The sequence below is a fragment of the Gavialis gangeticus genome, unplaced genomic scaffold (genome assembly GCF_001723915.1).
Source record: "Gavialis gangeticus isolate Ggan-Ray unplaced genomic scaffold, GavGan_comp1, whole genome shotgun sequence".
Lineage (NCBI taxonomy): Eukaryota > Metazoa > Chordata > Crocodylia > Gavialidae > Gavialis > Gavialis gangeticus.
In genome coordinates this window covers 4,931,648-4,957,975 of record NW_017729012.1, presented here as the reverse complement: position 1 = coordinate 4,957,975, position 26,328 = coordinate 4,931,648, and the positions used below count along the sequence as shown (strand labels likewise).

At 47.6% G+C, this 26,328-nt stretch overlaps 1 protein-coding gene across 1 annotated transcript in view; it reads right to left on the bottom strand.

Moving 5' to 3' along the window:
* HNF1B (HNF1 homeobox B) overlaps positions 1 to 26,328 on the bottom strand; it is a gene marked incomplete at its 5' end in the record, with an annotated part of 52,279 nt that overhangs the window by 9,196 nt on the left and 16,755 nt on the right. Inside the window, 4 exons of the mRNA XM_019510948.1 lie at positions 2,217 to 2,335; positions 4,238 to 4,429; positions 5,627 to 5,759; positions 9,384 to 9,547. Of these exons, the coding sequence (XP_019366493.1) occupies positions 2,217 to 2,335; positions 4,238 to 4,429; positions 5,627 to 5,759; positions 9,384 to 9,547 (608 nt within the window). The remainder of the gene's footprint in view (positions 1 to 2,216; positions 2,336 to 4,237; positions 4,430 to 5,626; positions 5,760 to 9,383; positions 9,548 to 26,328) is intronic.

Genomic DNA, 26,328 nt, shown 5'->3' with positions numbered 1-26,328 from the left:
AACTGTTCCTGGAAAGCTCTTGGGGGAGGTGAGCTGACTGTAGACTGACTTGTTTGCTTGCCAGAATTGGACTGTTCAGACTCAAGGGCTTTGGGACCCATGTCCAGGTGCAGTTCTGTTTAAGCTTCCATTTTGTGAGAGAAAAGGTTTGCACTGGGTCCCACACCAGCAGAGGGATTGGGCTTTGGTGAGTCTTTATGGACTTCCATGCAACTATGCCAGCGTGGACCCGCTAGGAATTTGACCTGTGGACTCCAGTGAAGCTCTATGGGATGAATATCTGGTCAAATCAATGCAGCTATGCAGATTTCCATCAACCCAATGAGAATCTGCTCTGCTCATCACTGATTCTGCTGATTTGCAACGGGATGTAGCCCACTGTACTCGGACTTACACAGTTCCATTTTTCCCCTGGAATGAATAGAGTCGTCTCTGCACCATCCTTGCAGTGTAACTTAAGGGCATCTATGAAAACAAAGCTGCGCAGCAATTCCAAGCATTATTTGCTTTATGTTTGCTGCCGAGATTTTTCTCCTTCCCACTGTCAGCAATTGGCAAGAAGGTTTAGCTGAATGCAAGTTCAAGGTTGTCTCCTATTTATCTAGCAATCGATAAGGGCCACATATTTCCCACAGTCCCCAGACCTGGCTTTTTAAAAAAGGGGCTATTGTCTGAGTTGGGTACTAACAACATAGGGCCTGATATAAGTATACATCTTAAAAAATTGGGGGGTTGGAGGCCCAGAGTCTCATCCATTAACCTCAATGAAGCGAGGTGCGTTTGATCAGCTGTAGACCCACGCAAGGATTTCCAAGGAGCTGTGGTGGTTTACATCAGATCAGGATCTGGCTTCAAAGCCTGATCTCTTCTACACTCCTGCACTTTTAGAGTAGTGTGTCTGGATTTAACAGTGACTCTAAATGTGCCCCGATTTACTGAGATTAGAATCTCTCACCTGCATTTAGAAATGGTCTCTATTAACAGAGTCAGGGAAAAGTTCATTTGTTTCTAGGAAGCTAAATCAACTTCAATAAAGTTATGCCAGCCTGGACTTTGCTGCAATGATCACAAAGGCATCATAAGTGCTGCACGTTCCTAAAAAAGTCACAATTAGCCACGGGAATGGGACGATTACTCAAGTCATCTTCATGCTAGTCACCCATGGGGTCAGGTTTTTTTTAAAGGAAAAAAACGGAATTGCCACAGGCGACAGGGGCTGGATTTACAGCTCTGGAGACCCAAGTCCTTACGTATACATGGAGGAGTGAATCACCAGCACAAGCTTTCCCCTACGTTGTTCTGTCAATGCGACTCTGCTGTGACATGGGGTCATATACCCCAGACCCCAATCATTTGGAGCCAGTTTATATGAGAAATGACGTAGATATCTCTCTATTATATTACAACCCTAACCACCAATCTAGTTCCAATAGGGCATCTACCTTCTACTGCTTCTATGCTACACTGGTATTTAGTCCTGGACATCAAATACTGAGCAAGCAGAAATGCAAGGTGGCACTGATCAGCATAAACGAATGGGGGGATCTATTCACTGCCCAAATGCACGCGCTCAACAACCATTAGCAGTGGCAGCAGTTGACATACCCGCTGAGAGAACTCCCCCAGAACCATTCACAGTAAAGGAAGCCCACCTGGCTTTCTTTTGCAACCCGTGACTTTTCTGTTCACGACTGAATCTTGTTGTGTGCAGATGGGGAAAAAGCATTGCAACACATGCAGCAGAACCCATTTATAACCACAGGGGCAAAGGGGATGGTCTGAAAAGACTGGGGTTGTTATTTGGCTTTGAATCAGTGAGTTATGGGCTGAGCAGACACAGGAGCTGAGCTGGCTTGGCTCCAGCTTTATCTTTCTCCACCCCGAAGTATGGGGTTGGGCAGATAAATGATTCAAGGCAAAATCCTGGTCCTTGTGGTTTCAAAGGGCACTTCGCCATAGACATCCATGCAATGAGAATGTCACCCTGTGGTTTTAGCCCATCTCCTGCGTACCATGCACGAACCTGAAATAACAGCTATAAACAGTGCATTGTGCAAACAGTCGTTCCTTTTATAGCAAACCATAATTTACTGAGAAACACAGCTTTCTTGTCCACTCTATGGGCAGATTCTCTCTCTGCTGTTCTGACACAAGCAGAGAGCAACACTCATATGATTAGTGCAGACTGATGACATGATCAACACATGTGCTGTTACCTGTTTACTGGAAGACATATTGGTTAATGTGCTGATGCTGCTGGTATCTGTGACCACCATAGCTGATGGAAACCGGGAAGTGTGGGAATACTGGGGAGGCTCCTGCTTGTGTGCATACACTACAAAAATGAAGGAGATAGACAGTCATCACATGAGCAGCTACAGTCATTGAACAAAGCAGACAAAGGAGAAGCACCGGCGCACTTTTAAAACCAAAGGAACCCTCTGCATCCTCCTTCGAACCCTGCAGAGTCCACCCCACTGCTGAGCAGCAGAGGCACATGCAGGAAAGGAGGCAGGTATGATGGACAAGATCACCAAAGGCAGGGTCAGATCCAGCAGGCAAAGGTGAAGCCCATGGGAGTTTCACTTCCTTAACCGATGGGGACTGGTAACAGTTAAGGAAAGCAAAGGGAATGCCTCTAGCAAGCTCCTGGGCCAGCTCAAAAATCTGAAGGGACATCGTATCTACATCTCCTTTTCCCAAACGTTTCCAACTTGCTGGTGCTTGGTTGGGCTGGCTGAAAACAGTTTGATGGAAAACTGTGTGATTTGACTGATAGCTATTGCCAAACATGCCTTTTATCCAGAAAAAAAAATCTTTCATCAAAAACAGACTGCCCTAAACCTGATAGATTTCCTTGCAAAACACCACAGTGGTGTTGGGAATTGGAGTTTGGGTCCATTCATCTCTCTGGGCCTGACCCTCCAGACAGACTTCAAGCCCCAGCACTATGCAACTGCCGTGACACTGAGCCCTTGGTGAATGGAGGCAGTAAAGATTTCTTACTTCAACCAAAGATTTAAGTTAGTTAACAAAATATAAGGACAGGTTGACTGCAAGACTATAAATGAATCAGCTACAACCTGCCAATCACTCTTTCCAGAGCTGTAGCACATGGAAGTCACAGCTGAAGAAAATACCTAAAGCAGTCAAATCTTCTGATTTGCAGAAGATTAATTCATCCTCTCCCATTGATTATTTCAAACCCAGGCCTCTTTTCCCTCTGTGCAAGGTTTGTGTAAAAGTAAATGGTGAGGACTGCCAAGGAGACTTAGTAACTCCTGTTGACTTTTTGTCACTGCAGTTGAAACCCCCGGTCAACACCTTTGTTCCTTAGATCTGTCTTTATTTTCTCTCCGGTTCCTGGAAGTTCACAGAGTTCTTTAACCTGCTTAAACCAATTTTCCATCCCCTGCCTGCCCCCTACCCCAATAACCCTGAGATGTTCAGTGCACCTTGAAATGGTTTTACTATTAACTGTGCTTAAAGAAGAGTCCAGCCTTTCCTGGGCAGAGGCACAGGCAGGCTTGAGATGCAAACAGAGCTTCCTGGAACAAATTCCATCCTGCCCCAGAGTAAATTCACTCATGTTATTCTAGCTTTACTCCTGTGACCAAGAGAAGAATTTGGCCCTCGGACTTAGAGACAAGGGATGAAGGAGTAATTCTGTAGAGAAAGAGGAGGTCCAAGTGGAGAGAAGAGCAGAAGCAGTTGTGAGGAAGGAAGAATTATAGCCAAGTGAGAATGGATAGCATCCACTGTGCTAGGGTTACAGCGGCCAAGTTTCCTCCCCTCTCCATATCTGCTGGAAGGGGTATACAGAAGAAAACCCATTTCACAGGGAAGAGGTTCCTCTCCTGCTTTCCCTCCTTGAATTTTCATAGGGTGAATCTACTCTGCATCCCACAGCTGTGACTGAAGCTCATGTAAATGCACCCAAGCTAGATATAAGCTCCATATAGTCACAATAGCATGGAGCTTGGGGGAAGCTCATTGCCCAAGTACAGTGCCAGGCAGGTTCTGCACCCCAAAATGAACTGCTGTGGGTACTGGGTGGCCACTGTAAGACCCACAGTCACCCCTTTCAACTGCAGCATGGATGGAGTGAGGACCCAATTGGGTGCATGGCAGGGGAGTGGGGAGGGAGCAAGCAAACTGCATTCAAAAGTATTTTGGACTCTTTACAATCACAGGCACTTCATTGGGTCCCTCAACAAATACCTGACAAGATCCTTACTGTGTGAGTTCTGTAGCTGAGTCACCGTGGCCATAAAAGGCTGCTGCGTCATATGACTGGGAGACTGTTGCATGAGAGGCTGCTGATGTGGACTGTGCAGCTGCTGGGAAAACTGGACTGGCTGCAAAGCTGCCAGACTTCCAGCAACACTGTTGATGACAGGTACGCTCTGCGCTTGGGAGGTGTTCAGACCTGCCAGGAGACAGAACAGGACAGTGAGCACAGACGTCAGTGCTAGCACACTCAGAGGCGCTGCTCCAGGAGAACGAAAACAGAGGAGAACACCATCCTGCAGCTAGAGGTACCCAAGTGGGTGTCTCCATTTCCCTCCGTACCACACCAGAGCACACAATAGATGCTAGAAGAAGAAAAATCAAATGGTTTCCCTTCAACCATGGGCCAGTGCAACCACTTCACTTCCTTCTGACCCTGGTGGGAAAAGGCCACACAGTTACAATGGTCAGTTCTGGAAGTGAAATAAGTCATTTTATCCAGTTGGGTCTGCAGGAAAATAGGGAGCGGGGGTTTACTTCTGCCCAGTGAAGTTACCATATCTTCTCACACACAACTTGCACCATTCCCCCCCAACAGAAAAAAAACAGCCCCCCCCGCCATTCAGGATGCATGTATGAAGCAGGAAAGCTGATTTTCTAACTGGGATACAAGCACCCTGCCTTGACACTGCTCCACAGTGCAGCAGCAGCTGCATTACTATTCAGGCAGCTGAGGGAGCCAATTGACTTAATGGCTTGTTCTGTACTCTAGCAGTGTTAACAATTCTCTCTCCCTTTTAATGATCTGGATGTTCAACTAAGCAAAATAACCTTTCTTAGGGCAGTTTTGCTGTCTGCTAGCTGCTTCTGGTCTCTCCCCTTTTTCACAGACTTGGAGACTCTTTAGCTCCTTTCAGAATTACAGATGCATCCATGGAGAGACCAGGCTTCAGCAACAGCTAGAGTTTCAGCTTTAGTTAAGTAGCAAAGTCAATTGAAGATTAGTCCTTGCTCTATGCAGCCATAACAGTGGAAATTTTTTTTTTTACCTTTCAAAACAAGGTGCCTATTATGTATGGGGTGTGTTGTACGTGAGAAAATATGGTGTAGGCAACTCTCGCCATTCGTGGGGGATACATTCTCGTATACCCCGCGAATGGCAAAATCCGCGAATAGGGCACTGCATTCACGAACATAAGTGCGGAGCTCCTGAGGTGCTCCAGTAAGTGTTTAAAGTGTATTTAAGATGCAGGTTTGGCATTTGCGAACATCTGAAACCGCAAATGCCGAACCCGCAAATAGCAAGGGTTTCCTGTACTTCTAAACCAACCAGGTTCAGGGAGACAGAGTCCCTTTGACAAAAGCACACCTGAAGTGCAGGGGGCAGAGCACTTACTTTGTGCAATGGCCATAACTCCCGAGAGTGGCGTCATGATGAGGTTCTGGGACTGCTGTGGGTTGTGATGGGACAGGCCGTGGATGTTGGTCAGGGTGCTCACAGGAGGCAGCCCGCCTCCCGACACAGAGATCTGTCAAGATAGAGGAAGGGCAACAAGCATCAGAGACATGTGCTGAACAACAAAATAATCGCTACAAATTTAAGGCTGTCTAGACAGCAACTGCTCCCTCCATCTGTGACTTAATTGGTTCAGTGGTGAAACCTTCCCCAGAAGAGAGAGAGAAATAAAGGGTGAGAAGGGAAATTACCCAGTGACTAGTGACAAAGTGTGAGGGAATCCAAAATTCAATCGGACTGTGGGCTACCTGCAGCAGGGAGCCACTTTTTTATTCTGTGCTTGTAGCATGGGGCTCTGGGTCCAGGGCTACGGCTTCCTAGATGCTAGGCAAATCCAAATAATAAATAAAAACTGCAATGACTGCAAATTAAATGCCAGCTCCAAATCTGGGATCTTAACTCTTCCCAATAGCTGAGGTGTTGTGCTTAAAGCTCCAGCTCCTGGAATCACATGAGGGCGAGAGATTTGCAGCATCATTTTAAAAAAGCAAAAATGTCCAGTCCTCAGAATTACAGAAGAAAGGTGGAAAATATGAATTTGAAAAGGCTAAAGAAATGAAAGTAAAAGCATCTGAAATGCACTTTTCAACATTTTATGATGATTTCTAAGCCAATTTTTAGGACAGTTCAGGGCTGGACTGGTGATTTTTGAACCATTGCAGGAGGCAGTATGGGAACAGGCTAATTGTTCTAGGAACATTAGCTAAGGGCCTTTGATCACTTATGCCCGAATTCAGCAAAGCTCTCAGATAAACGCCTGCCTAACTTTAAGTGCATGAATAGTTCTTCGGACCTTAGCCAGACTCCTCCCATACTTAAAGCGAGATGCACGCAGACTTGCTATCACAGTACCAGAACACATGGGAGCTTGTCTTGGTTGAAAATGTGGAGTTTTCGCCAGTGCCTCTTAACTGGGGTCCCCACCACAAGCAGACCGAGAGCCTTCATTAAAACTGGTGCAATTATCAGCACTGAACAGTCCCAACATTCATGGGAGCATAAGGTGCTCAGCTTCGAGGCTTCAGCCACTTGGGTTTCGGTGTCTTCCTTCCCATTTAAAAGGACCCGGTCGGGTGCCAGGTGTTAAACTGTTAGACGCTGGTCCCAACCGGCCTGTTTATTTTGCACACGTGGGTGCAAGATAGGCCCGGTTGTAACCGAAACAAACAAATCACTCAGGAGCGTGAGTCATATTTCCTTATCCAGTATTTTCCACTTTCAAAGTTTCCTCAAGGCCAGATTATACCGCCCCAGGTGTGCAAGTCAAACAAGCCACCCTGGGACCCTGCACTGCTCACTTTGTAGCTTGGACTACTTTCAAGATGAGATTAGAACCAAAAAAACTTGAACTAAATGAAGGGAGCAAGAGATCACGTGACCAGCAAAGAATTCAAACCACATCATAAAAAACCAGTCCCCAGCGAGTTCTCCAGTACTGCCATGGTTAAAGGCAATCTAGGATCATAAAACAGTGACAAGCCTGAAGTACTGACAGGCTTAATAACATGCATCTTGGAGAGGAATAAAAAACCATTAAAGGGTAATGATCTTCTTGGCTGTTCTTGGTTTGATCTGGGATAATAAAAGTACATGTTTGCTGACTAGAAACCACAGCCTACAGTATATTTTTATGAAATGGCTTGCAAGCGCTGGCTAGCTCTGCTGAAGTGATGAGCGATAAGCCGGAAAAGGTAACAGCTACATGTTAATTGGGGAATTAAATTGGAGATGGTGCTGGGCATTGTACCTTTGGTGGGGCTGGTTGAGCACTAATGGACAGGTGGGCAAAAGCTTTTAGCACTGTACACACTCCTACCGCTACCTAAGTTGGTTCCATTTCTGCTTTCAACCAAGCATCTTGAGGCTTTCTTCCCATGCTTGCTCCTCACTCCTGGGAGGAACTTGCTCCAAGGAAAAAGCCATCTCAACATCCTCCTCTAACTAAACCCCCTTATTGCCTTGAAGCTTATGTCTGATGACAGTTGATCAGACTGACCAACAGCTCGTTGCTGGCCTGCATCCACTTGTAGGCTTGTCTCATATGGCCTTGAAGGAAGGGCCATCTTCTGTTGGTGCAATGCATAATATACCATGGAGACCCCAAAGCATGGTAGTGATACAACGAAATCCATACTTAACATCGTTTCAGGAGTTCAGCACTGCAGCAGAGGAGGAGTCCTGGGGTGGAGAGGGAACGATGCATCTTAGACTGCATCGTCTTAATGTCATCCAGCCAGGTCCAGAAAGGAGCTACCAGCTTCTAAAGGGAATTATGTCCTACTCTCTCTGGCTGGAAGATGGACCCTTTTGACCAAAAACCATCAGGATCACAGAGCAAAAGGAAAAACAGGGAATTAACCAGGTTGACTGGAATGCAGGGAAATTGGGAGCTTCTGAAAATAAAACTGAAAACAGCTAAAACCACTGGGATTCGTTCATCTCAAGTGTGCAGGGCTGGATTCGACTTTCACTTTCAGTAGCGAATAAAGCTCCCAGGATGTCAAAACAACAAACTGATCTGTCAACACAGCTACCAAGATGTGACATCTTACAACAGCAATGCCGCAATGTTTGAGCTAAGATGCTTTCCCGTCTTCTCAAAGGAACGACTAACACCTTGCCCTGCCCGTTTTATGGCATGGATGCAGATACTCCTGGCCATTTATATTGATTTGCTTTTTTTATTTTTTTAAATCTTCTCACAGTGTCGCCTTCTTCCTCTGGGTAATTTGGATAATTACTAGTAAAATGCTTGTGAATTAATGTCCCCAAATTTTTGGAAGTACATCAAATCTCAGCCTCGCTCTCTACTTTGCACGTGACCCTCTAACTTTGCAAGGGGCCAACTCCAACATCCAGATCTGAAGACGCTGATCTAAGAAGGAATTACAAATTTGGATACAAATTGTTTGCGCCATTTATCATCGTGACCATGCAGCTTCTTTCACGGCTCTAGTTGGGGAAGTACCTGCAGCTTGTCTCATTGTCTTCACTTGTATAAATGAACGGGGCGTATTTATAACAAATAATGTGTGTGTACATATGAGCATTAGACGAAGGATACCCGAGGCAAAGTTGCCTTGCTGGGGCTACAGCCTCATAGTGCCCTGTAGATCACAGAGGAAAATACACATGCGCATATGTGTTAGTTGGGTATACATTAGATGGGAGAGAAGAGAAAGTTTGAGACAGAGGGAGAGAGGGGGGAAAGGGGCTTGCTTGCACAGAAACTGCTTCCCTCGTGAAACCTAAAACTTTGGAGGGCTTAAGAAAGAAAGGGAAAAAAAATAATGAATGAGCATTTTATCAGCACGCATGTCATCGGCAGCGAAAAACAAACAGTGATCCACCCACTGCGTTATATTTTACAAGGCATGCAATCAATAAAATAAGACCGGGCCTGTGTCAGATTTATTGGCCGGGTTCAGCACGACCTGCCGGGGAAAGCGGGGGTCACAGCCCTGCCTTTGACTCACGGCAGCCCAGATTTTTTTTTTTTTTTAACCCACCAACCCTACAATGCCTCATTGTTCAGCTGGGGCCTTGTGCTAGGAACTCAAAAAACTCGTGTTTGTTTTGCCTGCTGGGCCCTCTTATCTTATCAGCGGTGGAGCGACAATAGGCCAGGTGTACTCACCATTTTACCATCGGGCGAGAGTAAATTGTGGCCTGGGTCCAAGCCTGCTGGAGAAACCTGCTGGAGGACAGACTGGCTGGTGGTCACCATGGCACTGTTCCCATGGTGACTGATTGTCGAGGAGGAAGTGACCTCATTGCTCCCCTGCTGGTTGTATCGGACTCCTGCAAAAACAATTAAGGCCAAGCACAGTGTATTAACAACCCCCATCCGTGACATGGTCATAAAGCATTTTTATTCTAGGCACCAAAAAAACCCCCATCATCTTGTGGGCGGAGAAGAAAGGGATGTTTTCGTAGCTTCTTTAATTTAAGAATAAACCCTTCCTTTAAGACGCCGGGGGGAAGACTCTTCCGATGCATCGCTGCCAAGGGATGCAGATACCCCGAGAGCCAGGATAATTTGCTATCTTATTGCTCTGCTTTGGTTCCTGCTCTGAAATGCACCAAGAGATGGAGTCAGAGATGCTGAACATGCCCAACCTGCTGAAGAGGAGCTCTTTGGAGGCAGAGGTCTGGTTTAGGGCTACGTGTAACCTCCTTTATCTCCTAACTGGCAGGACCATGGTATGCATCTCCCTCATGAGTCACGAGATGGGGTATCTAGGTCCCACTCTACTCGAATCCATCCTGGTTGGGATGGAGGGAAAGCTGAGGTTTGGTCCTTCTCTCTAATCACTAATGAAAGCAACGGGAGCAAGGCCACGGGGAAAAGAGCTTGCAGTCACGGTGCTTAGTTCGGCTCAGCTGCATTTTCTGTATTGCTCAGAGCCTGGGGCTGAGAAAGACTCTGTTGTAACTCCTGCTAACTCTTTCATAGACATTAGGGCTGGAAGGGACCTCAGGAGATCATTGAGTCCAGCCGCCCCATCGAGTCCAGCCTTGGCTTTGACAAGTTCAACCTACTTGGTGTTATAACTGGACATATCTCCTCATTCTGATGGCACTGAAGATGGGGGGCACTGAAGGCAAGGCTGTTTATTTGCATATGGTTACCCACCCAAAGCAAACAATTATGGTATTTTATAACAGCACTGAAGTCTGAGCTCTGGGAGCAAGGCTGGGGGCAGGGGGTGCTGCATTACGCACAATCCTGTGATATGTGGCTTTCCAAGCCAGACTCGTGGAAGGTTTCCACCTGGCCTTGTATAACTCCAGTTTCCAGAGTTACGGGACAACGTGCCCTCAGCCCGGCCTTAACCACACTGGCAATGATTGTTTTCACACTCCTTGAAATGCATCAGGCAGACAGTTGGATGGCTGGCTGCCCATAATTCATGCATGCTATTTGCACGCATGCATGCAACTCTGGCACGCGCAAAGATGCCAACAAAAGGTAGACGCAAACACACGCCTCTTATTTTTTAAATAAACATTGCCCGTATTGCATCAGATTACCCCCCCAGTACTCTTGCTCGCTATACTGTGTGCTGCACTGGATCAGTGACAGAGAGAACAAAAGAGTCAAGAATATCCCTGTCTGATTGTACTTCATGCAACACATATTTGCTGCCGGGCTAAGGGGAGGTTGAGAGTTGTAAAACTCTTGATGGAGACCTTTTGTGCAAGCTCCACCTTTCCACGGCGTGTTTACAACCATCTCTCTCCCTCTCCCTGAACCAGTAAAAGCTAGAAAACCACCGAGAGGGAAAGTACACAATGCGTGCTGACAGGCTGGCATGCACCATGGAGTCCAAGGCCTCAGCATTTATGTTACTGTGTCAGTCAACAATATGTCCCCAAGAGGCTAGCAAAAAAAGACAAGCCCCACAGAAGAGGCCAAAGCAAGTCAAGGACTTGCAGGGAGGCATGCCGCAAAACTATGTCATCCTTGAATAACAACTGTGACTACCTCTGATGGCAGATGTGAGGACAGCACGGGGGAACAGCACAAGAAAAGATGCAAGGGTTGGCTTCCCAGACTCCACCAGGCCCAGAGATCTGGGGTCATGAGAAACATTTTTGATTGCAGAACTGGTCAGAAGTGCCAGGCAGTGGAGCAACAGCTTCTCTTTATCTACACCATGGCCAGCAGCAGTGCAAGATTCAACCACCACATGCTGCCCCTGACCCACCTTGCCATGGTGGGACAATCTCCCTGGGCAGGAGAGGCCAGATTAAACCTGATCTCATCCACTGTGTCTTCATGCATCTTTTCTGCCCAGCAGTAAGTGGAAGGTAAACCACAATACTTCGGCAGTTCATTCACAGCTCAATTGCTCTGCCCTATATTCCACTAAGTGCAGGGTGGAGAAGACACCCAAAATAGTTACCATCAGCTGACACATATTAAGACACTCCCTTTCCCCCCTTAATTCAGTACGGCCATTTCATCTGTCCACACCTTATGTCAGTTCAGCTCTTGGTCTCACTGGCCCTGATTTTGATGCAAGATCTCTGCAGCCAAATCTCCTGCCTATTAGGAGCACAGATGACTTAATTAGAAGCTGCAGAGTGGCATGGGTCCCTCATTTTGGAGCCAATTACATGGTCAGAGGACTCACTTGCCCATGCCCTTTAGCCTGCCATCCAGAGCTCTCTGCTGGGACAGCTTGTCAAATACAATCATTTGGGTTTATGTGACATGGACAGTCTTCCCATTACAACCAAGCAGGAGACCTTCCTCCCGGGCCCAACTCACATAAGCTACAACTTCATAAAGCTCCTTGGTTCCTCGCAACATCCAGCCATCGAGGACTCTTTGAACTGCGTTACGAATTGTGTTTTACTCTCAACTCAGTCCCGAGATGCTTAAAATTAACAGATCGTTACAGGGACGTGAAAGAATGACAGTCCCAAACATAAGGCCCTTAAAGTCTAATGGAACCAATGACCCAGTCCGGAGAGACCACCACTCTTCAATATAAATTTACTTAGTTTGGCTGAAAAAGCCCCGCGTTGATAACTATACGATCTGCCATGTATCATGGGAAGGCATCTATAGATCACAAATAATTAACTGAGGGAGCCCACTGGAAACAAAAGCTTCTTTTTTACGAGGCTGCCTTGACAAATGTGGCCTAAAAGCCATTTATTATAAGAAGCCAAGCACCGCGTACACCGGTCAGGTTTAACTAACTTTTCTGGTAGATCGAAGTGGCTGCCTTTGAAAGGAGCAGGGCTAAGAGCCCAGGACCCTGAAATCCTCTAGTGTTTCACAGACCCAACACAACATGGACAGCAGACATGCCGCTGCTACATCATTCTGCCTGGCTCTTGGCCTGGTTGAGAAACACTTCAAAATGGGGTTTCGTCTCCATGCCCCCTTCCCATTCTTAGCCTATCAGCTGGGACTAGCAATAACATTACTAACTAATGCCATCTTCTATCTAGGATCCCATCCTTTGAGAAACTCAACTGAAGCCACCAGCTCCTTGATACACTGCACAACCTTCTGATAACGTTTTTCATCCCCAAACATCCTACGTCCTTCTGCCTACACCACTTATCCCCCAGTCCCGTGACCCTCAGTAACCTCCTATTCTTCATTTTGAAGGAATCTTGTGTTTTGGCACAAGATTCCTTAAAAATGACAACAAAGATGTCCTTTAAAAAGGACAACCCGGGTCCTTGTTTCACCCGAGGAGAGGATGGCTCAAGGGTTTGCTCAGTCCCAAGTGACCAGGTGAAAGTTTTGCTGAGTAACCTTGTAAGGACGGGATGATCATTAATGGTCCCTTTTGACTTTCAAATCCATGATTCTGTAGTGGTAAAAGACAGACAGTGAATTATAATGCAGTCTAAGGATTTCACCGGGCAATTTCTACCTGCAGGCTTCCTAAGTGAGGAACTGATAAGCACACCCACCTACCCCTGAAATGCAGGGAGAGTCCGTTGTATGACTATCCATGCCACTGCACAACAAACTAACCATAGGACAACCATGGAAAAGGCTTTCTCCTTTTCACCATCAGCTGGATAAACATGTCGAACAGTTAGCAATCCTCCCATGATCTCTGGCTCCCGGTCATTTCCCAGCAAACCCTCTCATCCCTGATAATGAAAGAATGTCCTTTGGCAGGTGGACATTTGCCAGGGTAAGTGAGCGACTCAGCCACGAACTGGGTAAACATTACTCAACCCCAAAGCTGTCACACACATTCTTATCCTGTATTTCTAACCTCATGCAAAGTGTATCCCGACTCCTGTCGGGTCACAAAACCTGAAACATTATTTAAACAACGGAAGAGGAGATAACACTGAGACGAGAAGTTTCATTTTAAAAGATATATCAATTCATTGCCGGTTCCTACTGCTTTGAGCACAAAGCAAAACTATACCTGACTCCCATCGAATTTCCTAGGGATGAAACCAATGACATTGCATAGAGATGCAATAGGATTCTCTATTCTCAAAACTGACAGATTTTATAGGGAGAAAGCCTTTTTACAGCCTTTTCAAGCAGCACCATGAAGCAGTGAGGTTATCTTATCCCCTGTTTTTCAATCTCCATTAAAATCAGTAAACTTTCTAGAACAACTGAAGTCCACTATAAACACAAAATCACAATATTTCCAACTGTTAGTGCTCCGAAGTCAGGAGTCAATTCCTCTAGAAACATAAGATTCACCCTACAAAGCATGAGATTTTCCAAAATTATCTATGATATAATTATATATAATGATATATTTTTTTATTTGCTGCCTAGCTTTGGAGCCCTTGCAGCCTCCACTTCTGTCGATTTTATCTCCCCAACTCTAAGGGCAAGAAATTTGCTGTTTTGCAACCAAAAGCTGAGCATCTCTGCTCATCCCAGGACTCCAGATGCAGAGATGTCAAGAAAAAAAACAAAATCCTAAGGCTCGTGACAAAGATCACTGGTTGGTAACATGCCCCAGAAACCCACTGGTGAGAAGAAGCATGGCAGTCTCAGGGTTCAGGCTTGGTGGCACTTGTCAAACTAGGTTAAAGAGAGAAGTTTTGCTGTTGCTACCAACCAGGAGCTTGAGCTGGACAAGGAATAGTGCCATAATGAGGATGCTGATGGAGGAAATGCTATCATTAGCGGTATATTCCTACCCCCTGCTCACACACAAACCCTGGCAATAGGGCAATGAAGCTCCTATAGCTCCTCTCAGGTATCCCAGAGACAAGAGACCTGAGGGGTAGCTGTGAGAAGATGCCCTCAGGTGGCTTCATAGAAATATAGAAAAAGAGCGGTGGAAGGGACCTCAGGAGGTCACATCTAGTCCAACCTGCTGCTCCAAGCAGGACCAGCCCCAACTAGATCATCCCAGCTAAGGCTTTGTCTAGCCAGGTCTTAAAAACCTACAAGGATGGAGAGTCCAGCACCTCTCTGGGTAACCTGTTCCAGTGTTTTACTACCCTACTAGTGAGAAAATTCTTCCTAAATTATCCAACCTAAACTGCCCTTGCTGCAACTGGAGCCCATTGCTCCTTGTCCTGTCATCTGCCCCCACTGAGACCAGTCCAGCTCCATCCTCTTTCGAACCTCCCTGCAGGGAGCTGAAGACTGCAATTAAATCCCCTCTCACTCTTCTCTCTCTAGACTAAATAACCCCAGTTCCCTCAGCCTCTCCTCCTAAGTCATGCCCCCCAGCCCCTGAACCATTTTCACTCTCTCCACTTTGTCCACATCCTTTCTGTAGCAGGGGGTCCAAAACTGAATTCACCGCTTCATTTCTGGGTTTGGTGTATGAGAGTAGGAGCAGGTGGGCTGACCGTGCTTGGGAACATCCCTCCTCCAGAGCACTGCCTGTCAATGGACCTGCACCCTTGAAGTCCATGCAGTCAGACCAGCATACTGTGTAGTCTAGTGATCTAAACACAGAGTCTAGACAACAAGCCAACCTTGGGTCTTAGCTACCTTCAAGGTCTTCAGGAAGTCACCCAACTATCCTGCCTTGATCTCTCTATGCATAGAATGGAATCATGATCATGCGTGGCTAACTGTAAGCTGAGCACACATTTGGCCAAATTAAAACAATTAACATTTGCAAACCATTAGGATTCTAGTGCTAGGTAGTGTGGGCTAGGTATCATGCCAGTTGCAAACAGGATCCCTGGGCTATCTCAACCAGCTTTACTTTCAGCACCAGACAGCACTCAGAAATTTTACATCAGAAGACATGTGGAGCTCTTGGTCCCGTTAGTATAAGAAGCCCATTACATGATGGCCACCTTCATGCACTTTTCCTCAGGCTGCCACCCAGCACATAATTCTTTCCCCAGACCCACTCACCAAACCACCATCTTCTCCTCATTTGAAACTGCAATAAAAAAAAGAAGAAGAAAAAAGCCCCTTTCAGATAGCCCAAGGGAAGTGCATTTGTAATATATTTTGCACAAATAGTAGAAATAAATCCAAGCAATGTCTTCCCAACTACAGATTTCTCGGTGTTTCCAGAATAAGATCTTCCACAACGAGCCAGTTTTGGGGATTCTTCAATAGGAACAGAATTTTTGGAGAGACAGCGCTTAAGATTTATTGAAAGTCAGGCCTCTTTCTCAGCATCTCACACCGGACAACCATAAAGTGCAAGCCCACAACCATTTCTGAAAATCCTGTGCTATCATGACTCCCCCTAGATTGTCAACTGCCCAGGGCAGAGACTTTCTCTAGGGACATGTACTGTCCCATACGGAGCCCCTTATGGGTGTTCAAGGGCACAGGCGATCCATTGTTGACAACCCAAAGCTGTCCTGCCATCTTTGGAAATTCACAGTCTTGCCTTCAATGAGGAAATCAGATCCTCACTTGCAAAAGCACTTGCTGTTTTTGCCACCAGCACAAAGATTTCCTCTTGCAAGGACCCAGGGTAGAGAAAGCTCTCAAAGGTTTTTACAATACAGTCAGAGTTCATGGTTTATGGAACGGCCGGGTCAGACAGCTATTGAAAACCTGGAGCAATTGTTCACTCTTGCCCCCTTGTATCTCCACAGCTTGAAGCAGCACCAGTGTAAAGGCATTTATTCCTCTTTAGACTCCCTCCCATCAAACCCAGGCAGCTGACTATGATAGGAACCTGCATATGAATCACCGTTAATGGGTCTGAATGGATAGCTCAAGCTTTTTAAGGCTGCTTTACTAGAGCTACAGCCATAATATAAAAGTCTGTTTATTGGACCTAGCTTTTGTTTTGGCCACTAAGTTGCACAGCCTGTGAAACGTTTTATTGGCTTTGCCCTGTTTTCTAGGCAAACTACCCCAGCATCAGCGAGGGTCCCAGCCCAAGCCTGAGATGGTGAGCTCCTGGCCTTCTAAATATCAGCCTGAGTCTGTGGTTTAAGAGGCAGATTCTTCCTGCACATGTATTGAGACAGGGAAAGCACCCACTCCTAGGAGCTCACAATAACTTGGAAGATTCCCAGTGCTGCCTCTTCAGGTCAAAAAGGGCCAAGGTTAGGGTATGATGCAGTGTATGGTCACTACCTAGTCCGTGGTGACCAAGGGGTTAACTTACACGTGCTCACACACACACACCTACCCATCCCATCACACAGATGTTCATGGGAAGTGTTGTACATGCAGCTGTTTACGAGCTACAGGAGGGCTCCTCACCTAGGACTGCAGGACTGGGCTGATCCCCGAGGTGGGGAGTTTTCCTGCCCAGTGCAGTTCACTGAGAACCAGACTGAGATTTGTCCTGGTGCTTTGAAGCCCCCGGGTGAAGCAGGGTCGAGAGCAGGGTGGGCAGGGAAACATGGAGCTCTTCCTGCCTTCAGATTTTCCTGTAAACAATCCAGGTGCTACAGATGCCCAAGAACTCGCAGCCAAGAGGAGACCATCCAAATGAGTGGTGACAGTGCCCAGGTTATTCTCCATTCCTAGCCAGTCCTGTGCTTTCCTATCCCAGGCAAAGAAGTAGCATAAAATCATATCTGCCTCCAGCTGAAGGGCAGATCTTGCCCCCCTTCTTCCCTTGCTTCTCGTGGGCATACATAACCTTTGCGGGAAGCAAAAAGGCCATGGTTCTGATATGCAATCGATCCAGTAGACAGGGCAAAATGGCTCTGTAGTCTTTAGACTTGCCTGCTACTGTGGCAATGAGGGACCCAAAGGGTGGAAGAGCAGGGCTTCGGGGTAGGTGGCACTATGGACTTGCCAACTTAAATCCACTCTCCTGCCCCACACCCCTCAAGAGATGCCCAGTGTGCCGGGAACCATGGCCTTGTAATATCAGCAGGACATGAGCACAGAGGTCAGCTCTTCAGGCATCACAGGGATCCCACTCTCTGCTTTCCCCTAGACACCCAGCACAGAAAAATGCAGCCCAGTTCTGTTCCCCTGTAGTTAATCCCCTTGTTAAATTTTACATACCCCTGGCCCGAAGGCAGTCCTCCAGTGGACTGCTCCATTATGTGTATGCCACAGAGCTTCCTCCTGAATGACCTCTTTGATCCAAGGGATGCAAATTTTAACAGAGTGGCTCACTGCAAATGTCTCCTGCTAAGTTAGAGCCCTACAAAGAGCCCAATTCAATCCCCACCCATGGCAGTCAACAAGAGAGTCCCTCCGCTGGCTGTCCCAGGGGGTGGATCAGGCCTGATGGAGCTGGTCTCATCGTTGCCTGAGGCCTGATCCTGAAAAAACATCAGTGACAGCTGGGCCTAGCGTCATCTGTTCCAAGAGTGAGGACTGTAAATGTCACAGCTCCCTCTACTTGACTGTATATTCTTAGTGCAACGCTGGTTAAACTGGCCAGGAAAATGGACGACCCATGGCTCTACTACAAGCCCCTTTACTACAGATCAAAAAAGCCCTTGTCCTTTGCATTAACAGTGATCTGAAAATCATCTCCCACTGACAGCCCAGTCCCTTTGCCCCATTAGAGCTGTTGCACTGTGCCAGGAACCTCTTGTGGGTTTCCTTGTCACCCATCAGAGCCGGACACTTGCAATAATAGTGTGAGTCTTATTTCTTTTATCTGGCTTACAATAGCTCTGTATTGGTTTTACCATTTGCTACCAGCATCGTGCTGTTGTCATGCTAAATACATGCTAAAAACAGTGCTGGATCAGCCCTCTAGAGACCATCCAGTCCTGTTCAAGGCAGGATCTCTCCTAAAATAAATTAGACCTATAACGAGTTGGTAAGTAGCAATGGCTGGTGCATACAAAGGGCAAGGACTTCATCACTGCAAGCTGCTGGCATTACTGCGCTGCCTCAGATTCCTCATTCACGGGCAGTCATCGCAGCCTCGGATGCCCATTAACTCTTGCTGTAGGGTGTACGCATGCAGAGCCAGTTAGTAAACCAGGCTTGCAACCCTAAACATCTAAGGGCATAACAATCCTGTCATTGCTCAACTTTCAATGACAGGCTTCCATCTCTCCTTCTCCCATATCCAAAAGAAGAAGAAAATATATTGCTTAAGTTAGAAGAAAGAGCACAGAATGAGTATCTCAAAACTCCTTCGTTTTTCCTTTGGCAGGGCAGAACTGGCCTGAGGACTTGGTTCCTTCACAATTAAATAGCCAGATTGATATGATTTGCTTCCAAATGCTGCACAGTTATTTCCCACCCTCTTCATCTCCTGAGCTGGGGAAATGACAAATGTCCAGTTTCAGCTGCAAGTGATTTTTTTATGAGCAACTTATAAACCCTGAAAATGCAGTTTACAATGCACAGGCTGACACCACTAGAATGCACTTGTGTTTGAAGCTTTACAGGCTTCCCAACAAAAACACGCCGTGAGCTACAGGTGGTGATGACTGGACTCCAGAGCTGACATCCAAGAAGCCTTGATGGAGAAATGCACTAAATCTAGGGTGCAGCCACCTTGACTGTCACGGACACAACAGTTAAATATTTTCAAGAGTCGAGGAGCTGCAGAGATGGGATCGGTTAGTGGGAAAGATTTTGTTTTGCTTTTCAGATACGTCTCTCAGAGATGTAGGTAGCTTTCTACATCCCTCATAGTCAGCAGCCCTGTTTCCAGCTCCCTCCTGGCTTGAGCAGGATGGTGAAGAGACCTTCCTCCTTTCAAACTTGCAGTTGCATGGTGAATGAAGCGAAGTACGATTTGGCTTTTTGGGCTGCCACTCAAATTGTCTCGAAAGTGTTAATCTGGCTAAGTTATACAGGGCATAGTTTATACCCATTATAAACCTGTTTATTGGGACTGGCCCCTCCCCTTCTGCTAGTGTCATAAAGTCCTAATTACCCCCAATAAAGCCAGAAAAGCTCCTAACAGCACACTGTACTGACATAGCAGGACCATGAACAGAAGAACAGTAAAATATTGCAACAAACAGCATTTTTATAGTGCCACAATGCAGCTCAGTTTGATGCATTAGTGGGACACAGGGCCAAATCCTCGACTGATATAACCTGACTTAGCCGTATTGGAAAAGGTGCTGATTTATACTCAGCTGAGAACACTAAGAGCTGTCTGTGAAGGTTGATTCACTTGGTTGACTGCAGTTGCACACACACACCTTCCTCTATGGCTGCCCACTGATCGTCAGCCATCCTCCCACAGCTTACAGGGATTTGAGTAGCCAAGAGACATCAGGATCACAGCAGTTTTAAAGTTACTGAGGTCATTCTTCATTGAATCATTTCTGACCTGAAAACTCATGTCCAAAGAAAGGGACCAAGAGGAGAGATTTAGGTAAGAAGACTATGCCAGTCTTAGAGGATCTGCCCCAAAGTCAATTGAAGTCTATGAAAAGGTCCCCATAGGTTTTGGGCTGGGCCCAGAGTGAACAGGTACCTTGGACAGATATCCTGGCATGTGCAGCACAATGTTTTCAAGGCAATCCTCATTACACTCTAATCACTGGCTTCATGCGATCTGAGGCATGACACTCACTGCAAATGGGATAGAAAATGTACCTTTGAGCCCATGTGCTCCTCCACAAAAACCACGGTTTGCTCCTGTTTGGTAGGGCTTCCTGCCCATTGCTACACGTTGCCATTCAAACCCTTCTGCCTGCTCCTGCTTTTCCAACAGAACGAAGGGGTCGGTAGCATCTGCACTCATTGCTCCAGGGGAGCCTCAAGCATGGGAAACTTTCAGAAGCCATGCCCTGGAGATTCAGCTGAGACAACACCACAGAACAGCTTCTTTCTCTTCCCCCATCACCTTCTCTACCAGCTCCTTAGAGAAATGGCTATAATCCTTATTTGCATGGTCCTGTACTCCTCTTTTTCAGGGAGATACATTTAGGAACACCCAAACCCAGAGGGGATTCACGGATCTGGGGTGCACTGCCACATTGCAACCCTCTGCCCAGCTGGGTTATTGTTGTAAAATCACATCCTCATTCAAGCCAATGGGAATTCTGCCACTGACTTCAGCTGAGCCAGGATTTGCCCTCAAGATCCAATTCACTACATCTGTAAGTAGCGCCATCAGAGAGTTCAATGCACAGGGTTGTCTGAAGCCTGCAGAGAGCCCAGTCCTAGGTGGGCACCAGAAAAAAACCCACTACTTGCAGGACAGCAGGACAGAAATTGGAAGTGACTGGTTTTCTGGAAGATTCATATTGTGGACAAGACCGAGAGGCGTCAAAGACTCAAGCTATTGCCCGTCCATATCAGAGGTGAGCAATGGGTAGCTAACAGCTGCCTGTTAGTGCCCCTCTACCTTGGCTTCCCAGCACGGTGCATAGCAGACTCTGCCTTCCTAAAAAGCCGGTCTGAGCGGGCTGGTCTTAGCCAGAGCTCTGCGATCAGTGATGCACACGTGCCCATTCTGCCTGTTTCCGGGCAGCCGCTCCAACAGGACACGGTTGCCTCATTTGTGAGTAGACACACCTTTACTCGGGAAACAGGGCTTGCCTTGTCCCTTTGTATGCAAACCCCAGTCTGCCTGGGCTATCATGGGGAAGCCAGCCACCCGAGCTTGGAGCTCCATGTCAGTTAATCTCATCAATATCCTAATTGTTTTCGGGACCCTTGAAGATAAAAATGGCATAAACCAGAGCCTATAGGATGGCATTGAGTTAACAAGATAAAACACAGGCTGACCTTCAAATCAAACAGACAATTGAGATCTCTGATAAATGCTCTATGGGAAGGCAAAAGTCCAGGGATTTAAAAGCCCCTTAAACCGGCTTTAATGTAGCTACCTCCAAATACTTAAAGAATAAGGCTAAGGACTGGATGGAGGGCTACCCAAGGGTGTCAAGTTTTTATTCTGATATTTATAAAGTTGGCTGGCATTCATCGTGTCTCTTCCCAATTCATCCATTCAGGAATAAAAACATCCCACTTTTTAACCAAGCTTCCATTGATACGGGTGTCAATAAAGGAACCATTTTGCAATTGCACCATAGCAAACAATGCTGCATGTATAAATAAATGAATAATTTTACAACAGCCCCATAAATTCAGGTCCTATTGTTGTGTGTCTATAGAAGGCACTCGGGGGCGGGGGGAGATGGCAAGGAGGAGGATAGGAAGTGGTGCTAGTTCCGCGTCTCAGGCATGCCGTTAAGCTGCTAAGGCATTTAGTGCTCCAGACAACCCCTCACATGGTGCAAGGGCAGTTCACATCCCAGCATGGACAGTCGCTGGCGTGGTCAGCGAGACAGCTGGGACTGGGAGCCACCAGCCAATTGCAATGGGTCCATTCATTCAGGGCAGGCCTTAGTCTGTAGTCATTAAAAATGCCGGAAAAGAAGCCATTAACTAGTCATCCAGGGGCTCCTTATCCATGATCCTACTGGTACCAGTTAGCAAAAGAGGCCTGAACCAGAGCCCTGAAACCAGCAGTCTGCACATTTCAGGAAAGAATGGGAGGGGAAAACAGATTGTGAGGCTTGAGACCCTGGATCTGAGGCTGCCCGTAAGATTAGGCCAGCGATGGTGGCTCACTGGTGGAAAGGGACCTGTTGTCTGGATATGGTGTGATCTGAGTTGGTAGATAAGCAGTCTGCAAGGTTTCTCCCACAGCCAAAATCTCACAGGAACATCCCAGGAAGGTAGGAAGCTGGTGAACACAGGCCTGAGCCTTGCCTTGGCCCAACCTCAAACCTTCTCCCTGTCCAGGGTCTGCCTCCAGAGCCTGCCAGCCTCCGGTCAATCACCAGCACTAGTCAAAGCCCCACAAGCACAGGCCTGGGTGTTACGAGATGGCCCCCCCTCCCCAGCTGAGCCTCCTCGGGGGGTCTTTGCAAGAGGAAATTATTCTCCTGGTGATCAAGACCATTCCTAATTCTCCCCCACCAAGTCAGACTTTCACTCCCTATGCCAGGCACCTGGCACTCCCATCTCGATATCATACGCCGCATATCTCATCCCTACCCTGTTCCCGGGAGCGGGTATGAAAGTATGTCAAGAATCTTGCTCTCTGGAGAGACTGGGTGGCTTTTGCAGACAGCAAGGTCCTTCAGCAGTGCCAGAAAGCCTGTGCCCGCGACCCGCAGCTGGCCTTATTCATATCCAGTGCCCGTTTCCACCTCCTTTAAGAATCTAATCAATGTGAGCACCAGTCTCCAGCAAATTCAACTGGTTCCCGCCACCCAGCCCTCATGACCTTTGCAGAGGGGTCTTTCTCCAATTGAGGAGCCATATCAGAGACAGCCATCACTCCTGGCCAGCTGAAAAGAAGCCTGAGAATAGGCTGTCACTGGGGCCTATACCCAGGGACAGCTCCTGCTGACTAAGTCTAGTGCTAGGAAAATAAAGGCCCAGCCTTAACAGCCTTCCAGCCTCAAGATAAATGAACATGTTACAGTAATTGCAGTCCCCCTAATAGAAGAAAACAAAGGATGTCATGGGGTGACCCAATGCAGGCTGGAAGGATGAGGACACATCAAAGGCAGCAAGGCTCGTTCAAAGCCCCAGCTTAATTGTCAATTAAGCATGCATAAGGAGGACAATGCCATGACAACGCGGGGCTGCATGCTGGTGCATTATTGTAAAGCCAGGAGGAGAACACTGAAAACAGCTGATTTTGCTGACAATATGCTTGTAGGGCACCTTGTAAGCAATCAGCCTATGACAGAAGGGCAAACTTCTTGCCTGTCATCCCCATTGTGTGGGACATTCCAGGGTTAGGGTCACATTTTGGTCATCATGTACTTGCTGTATGTGGAATGGATATGCTCCTGCTGAACTCCACGACTTCTGTAGGGATGGCCAATAGCCCTTGTCCCCAGCAAGCCTGCTTTCACAAGCACATCACTGCCATACATCCAGGACCCACATAGCTTTTATGCTGCCTAGACCCCAACTACACTTATGTTCTAAAGTGCACAGCCCAAACTCTTCTCTCATTGCGCTGATGCAAATCCAAACCGACTCTTTTAGCTTTGGTGGATTTACCCCAGAGCACAGTTTGGTTGCATGCCATCTTGCATGGCTGTAGAGCCCACCTTAAGAAGGGTCTGATTTTAGAAGAGGCAGATCATTTGTACACATCGCCCGCTCTGAGACGCCTATCTGCACCTAGAGCTCCAACTGGGCTTGCAGGGGAAGATACATCAAAATGATAAATGCATCAAATTAAACATTTAGCTCTGGCCACAAATGGAGGCCTGTTTCAGAAAGGAATCAAATTCATTCCTATCTGAAAAGCACACCAAGATCCTTGGATGGGAAGCACTCACAAGTATCCGGCCCATTTGTTAGGACAGGTGACAAAGTGACCTGGCCGATGAGTCCAGCTCAGTAAATAATATCTATCAAAGCACTACTTCAGTTGATTCAGTGCTGAATAGAGAGAGATGCAAACAGGAACTGTGTGGGTTTAAGCCTCTCAGGAGTGGGCTGGATACAGCAGCTTCAAACTTCCCTTCTCTGATACTTCCCTTTCCATCTCTCTCCAACTCTAGTCCCCTTGTTCATTCTGTGAGGCCTCTGTGTAAAATCCAGCTGCTCAACTACAGTATCCTCACAGAGGCATACAAGTCTGGCACTACAGGATTCCTTCCGCTCTGCTAATACCAACACCCAGAGCCATGACTAGAGCTACTAGTCTTGGCAGCTCTGGGCGATAATGTAGCAGGGCTTCACACTTGATGGATAGCTGCAGCATCCACAGCTTTGAATGTACCAGCAGCTCCCAGTCAGCTGGAGGCTTTGCAGGAGGGATGGATGGAAAAGCCATGGGAGGCTGGCATGGAGCAGCATCATGTTATGGTCTGCAGCCTCTCAGCTGTGGGGAGAGAAGGACTTTCAGTGCAAGCTCGTGCCCGGTGCCACCTCTGGTCTTCATGCTTTCACTAGCCACAGCTGGAATTTCAATGATGGAGCTAGAGTAGCATCTTGGGGATATATATGGCCCCTCAGCTCATTCCCTAGCTACAGAGACAGTTCCTCATCCAGCTGAAGCGGTCTGTAAGGGCCTGGAAGCCAGGGACTAATTTTACTACCGGCAGCATGAGAACTCAGACAAACAGCCCCTTCCTTTGATCTTTGCCCCCACCAACTGCCCCTTTCATCCGAACCTCAGACTGGAAACTCTCCAAGGCCAGGACATGCATGTCAACGAGAAACCGCGACTCTGGTGGCTCTGTACAGAGAGGGCTTTTCAAGACACAGGTTGGCTTCATCCCCCTCCCCACCCCATCCCTGATCTGATTGTCTCCCTTCCAATAAAAAAAAAAAGGAAAGGAGAAGAGGCCACTGCATTGCTCTGTAACCCATCAAGCCAGCCCAGCCATGAGAGCTGGTGACCCCACAGTGACCCTCCTGCGACCCTGGGGCTTGTCAAAAAACTGCCCTCTTTTGTGTGCCGCTGGAGCTTGCTGACTTTGGTGTGCAGATTACAGGTACAATGACAATGGGGATTGTTTTCCCGACAATACCCCACACCACTGCTCAAGCCCAGGCCCTCTCTGATTAGCTTCCACTCTCTTAGGAGCTGGGTCTTTTCCAGTCCTCTCTCCCTCCTCTCCACTGCCCTGCCCTGCAGTTGAAGCCCCGTTGGGATCTGCTCGTTTGGTTTAGGCCATGTGGGTCCTTCCCTTTCTCTGCCAGTCTCTCATTAATATGGACTGCAGGCCCAGGAACGCATGCAATTCCTAAAGGGGAAAGAGCTGAGAGATTGCTGTCCCAGTGCCTTCCTCCTCCAGTCCAGAGCATCCCTTGGAGAAAGGAGCTCTGTTTCCTGAATAACGTTCCCCTGGCTTATTGGAAAGAGGGGCATGTGGGCACTGACACCTGTCTTTAATGGTGCAATGGGCCCATGAGTGACGACAACCAACCAACCAACCAACCAGTCCCTTAGACCCGTCAGCTCAGAGCACAGCACCCTAAACACCCTCTCTCTTTCTGGGCTGGGGGTAGAGATGCACAGTTCTTTTTTCTGCTGGGACCCAAAGTAGGAGTCCATGCGCTCCTTTCTTCCACATCTCCCGCTCTCGGCCTGAAGAAATGCCGCCGCAGCAGGGGGTGGTACGAACTCAGCCCAGGCTGTCGCTTGCACTGTCCTTTAAGGGCAGAGCTATGCATCTGGCAATGTTTTGCCCTCCTCAGGTGAAGAAAGTACCTTGGGGGTTAACCCCATGTGTCCCTGGTTTCCGACGCACACCCAGCTCAGTCCTGAAAAGCCAAGGTGTTCTAGCAATGGCAGCCTGGCCAACAAGGCGGAGTTGGGCTCAAATGCTCTCCCCTCTGCCTAGCACACAGCCATGCCCACTGCTGTATCTGCCACCCTCCTCCATGGCTTTTCCCCTCCATCAGCGTGCAAGCTGCACTCGCTCCCACATGCGTGGCAGCCCGAGTCAGTGCCAGGCACGCTCCACAGACATTGCTGCTGTGTGGGCTGGGGGCCAAAACCTGCTCACAGGAAACCCTCACCCCTACTTCACTCTCCGTCCTCTTGCCATGACACAGACTTCACAAACGAGCGCCCATGCAGCAAAGCCTAGAGCCTCCATCCTATCTAGGCATGGGGCTCGGCCTGCAGATTGCTCATCCCAGGCCCGCAGCCTCAGGAGCTATGTTTCAAGGTAACACAACGGACTCAATTCCCCACTCCTACCACTGTCGGTCCATTGATTTTCTGGGTTTTTCCTGATTCCACAGA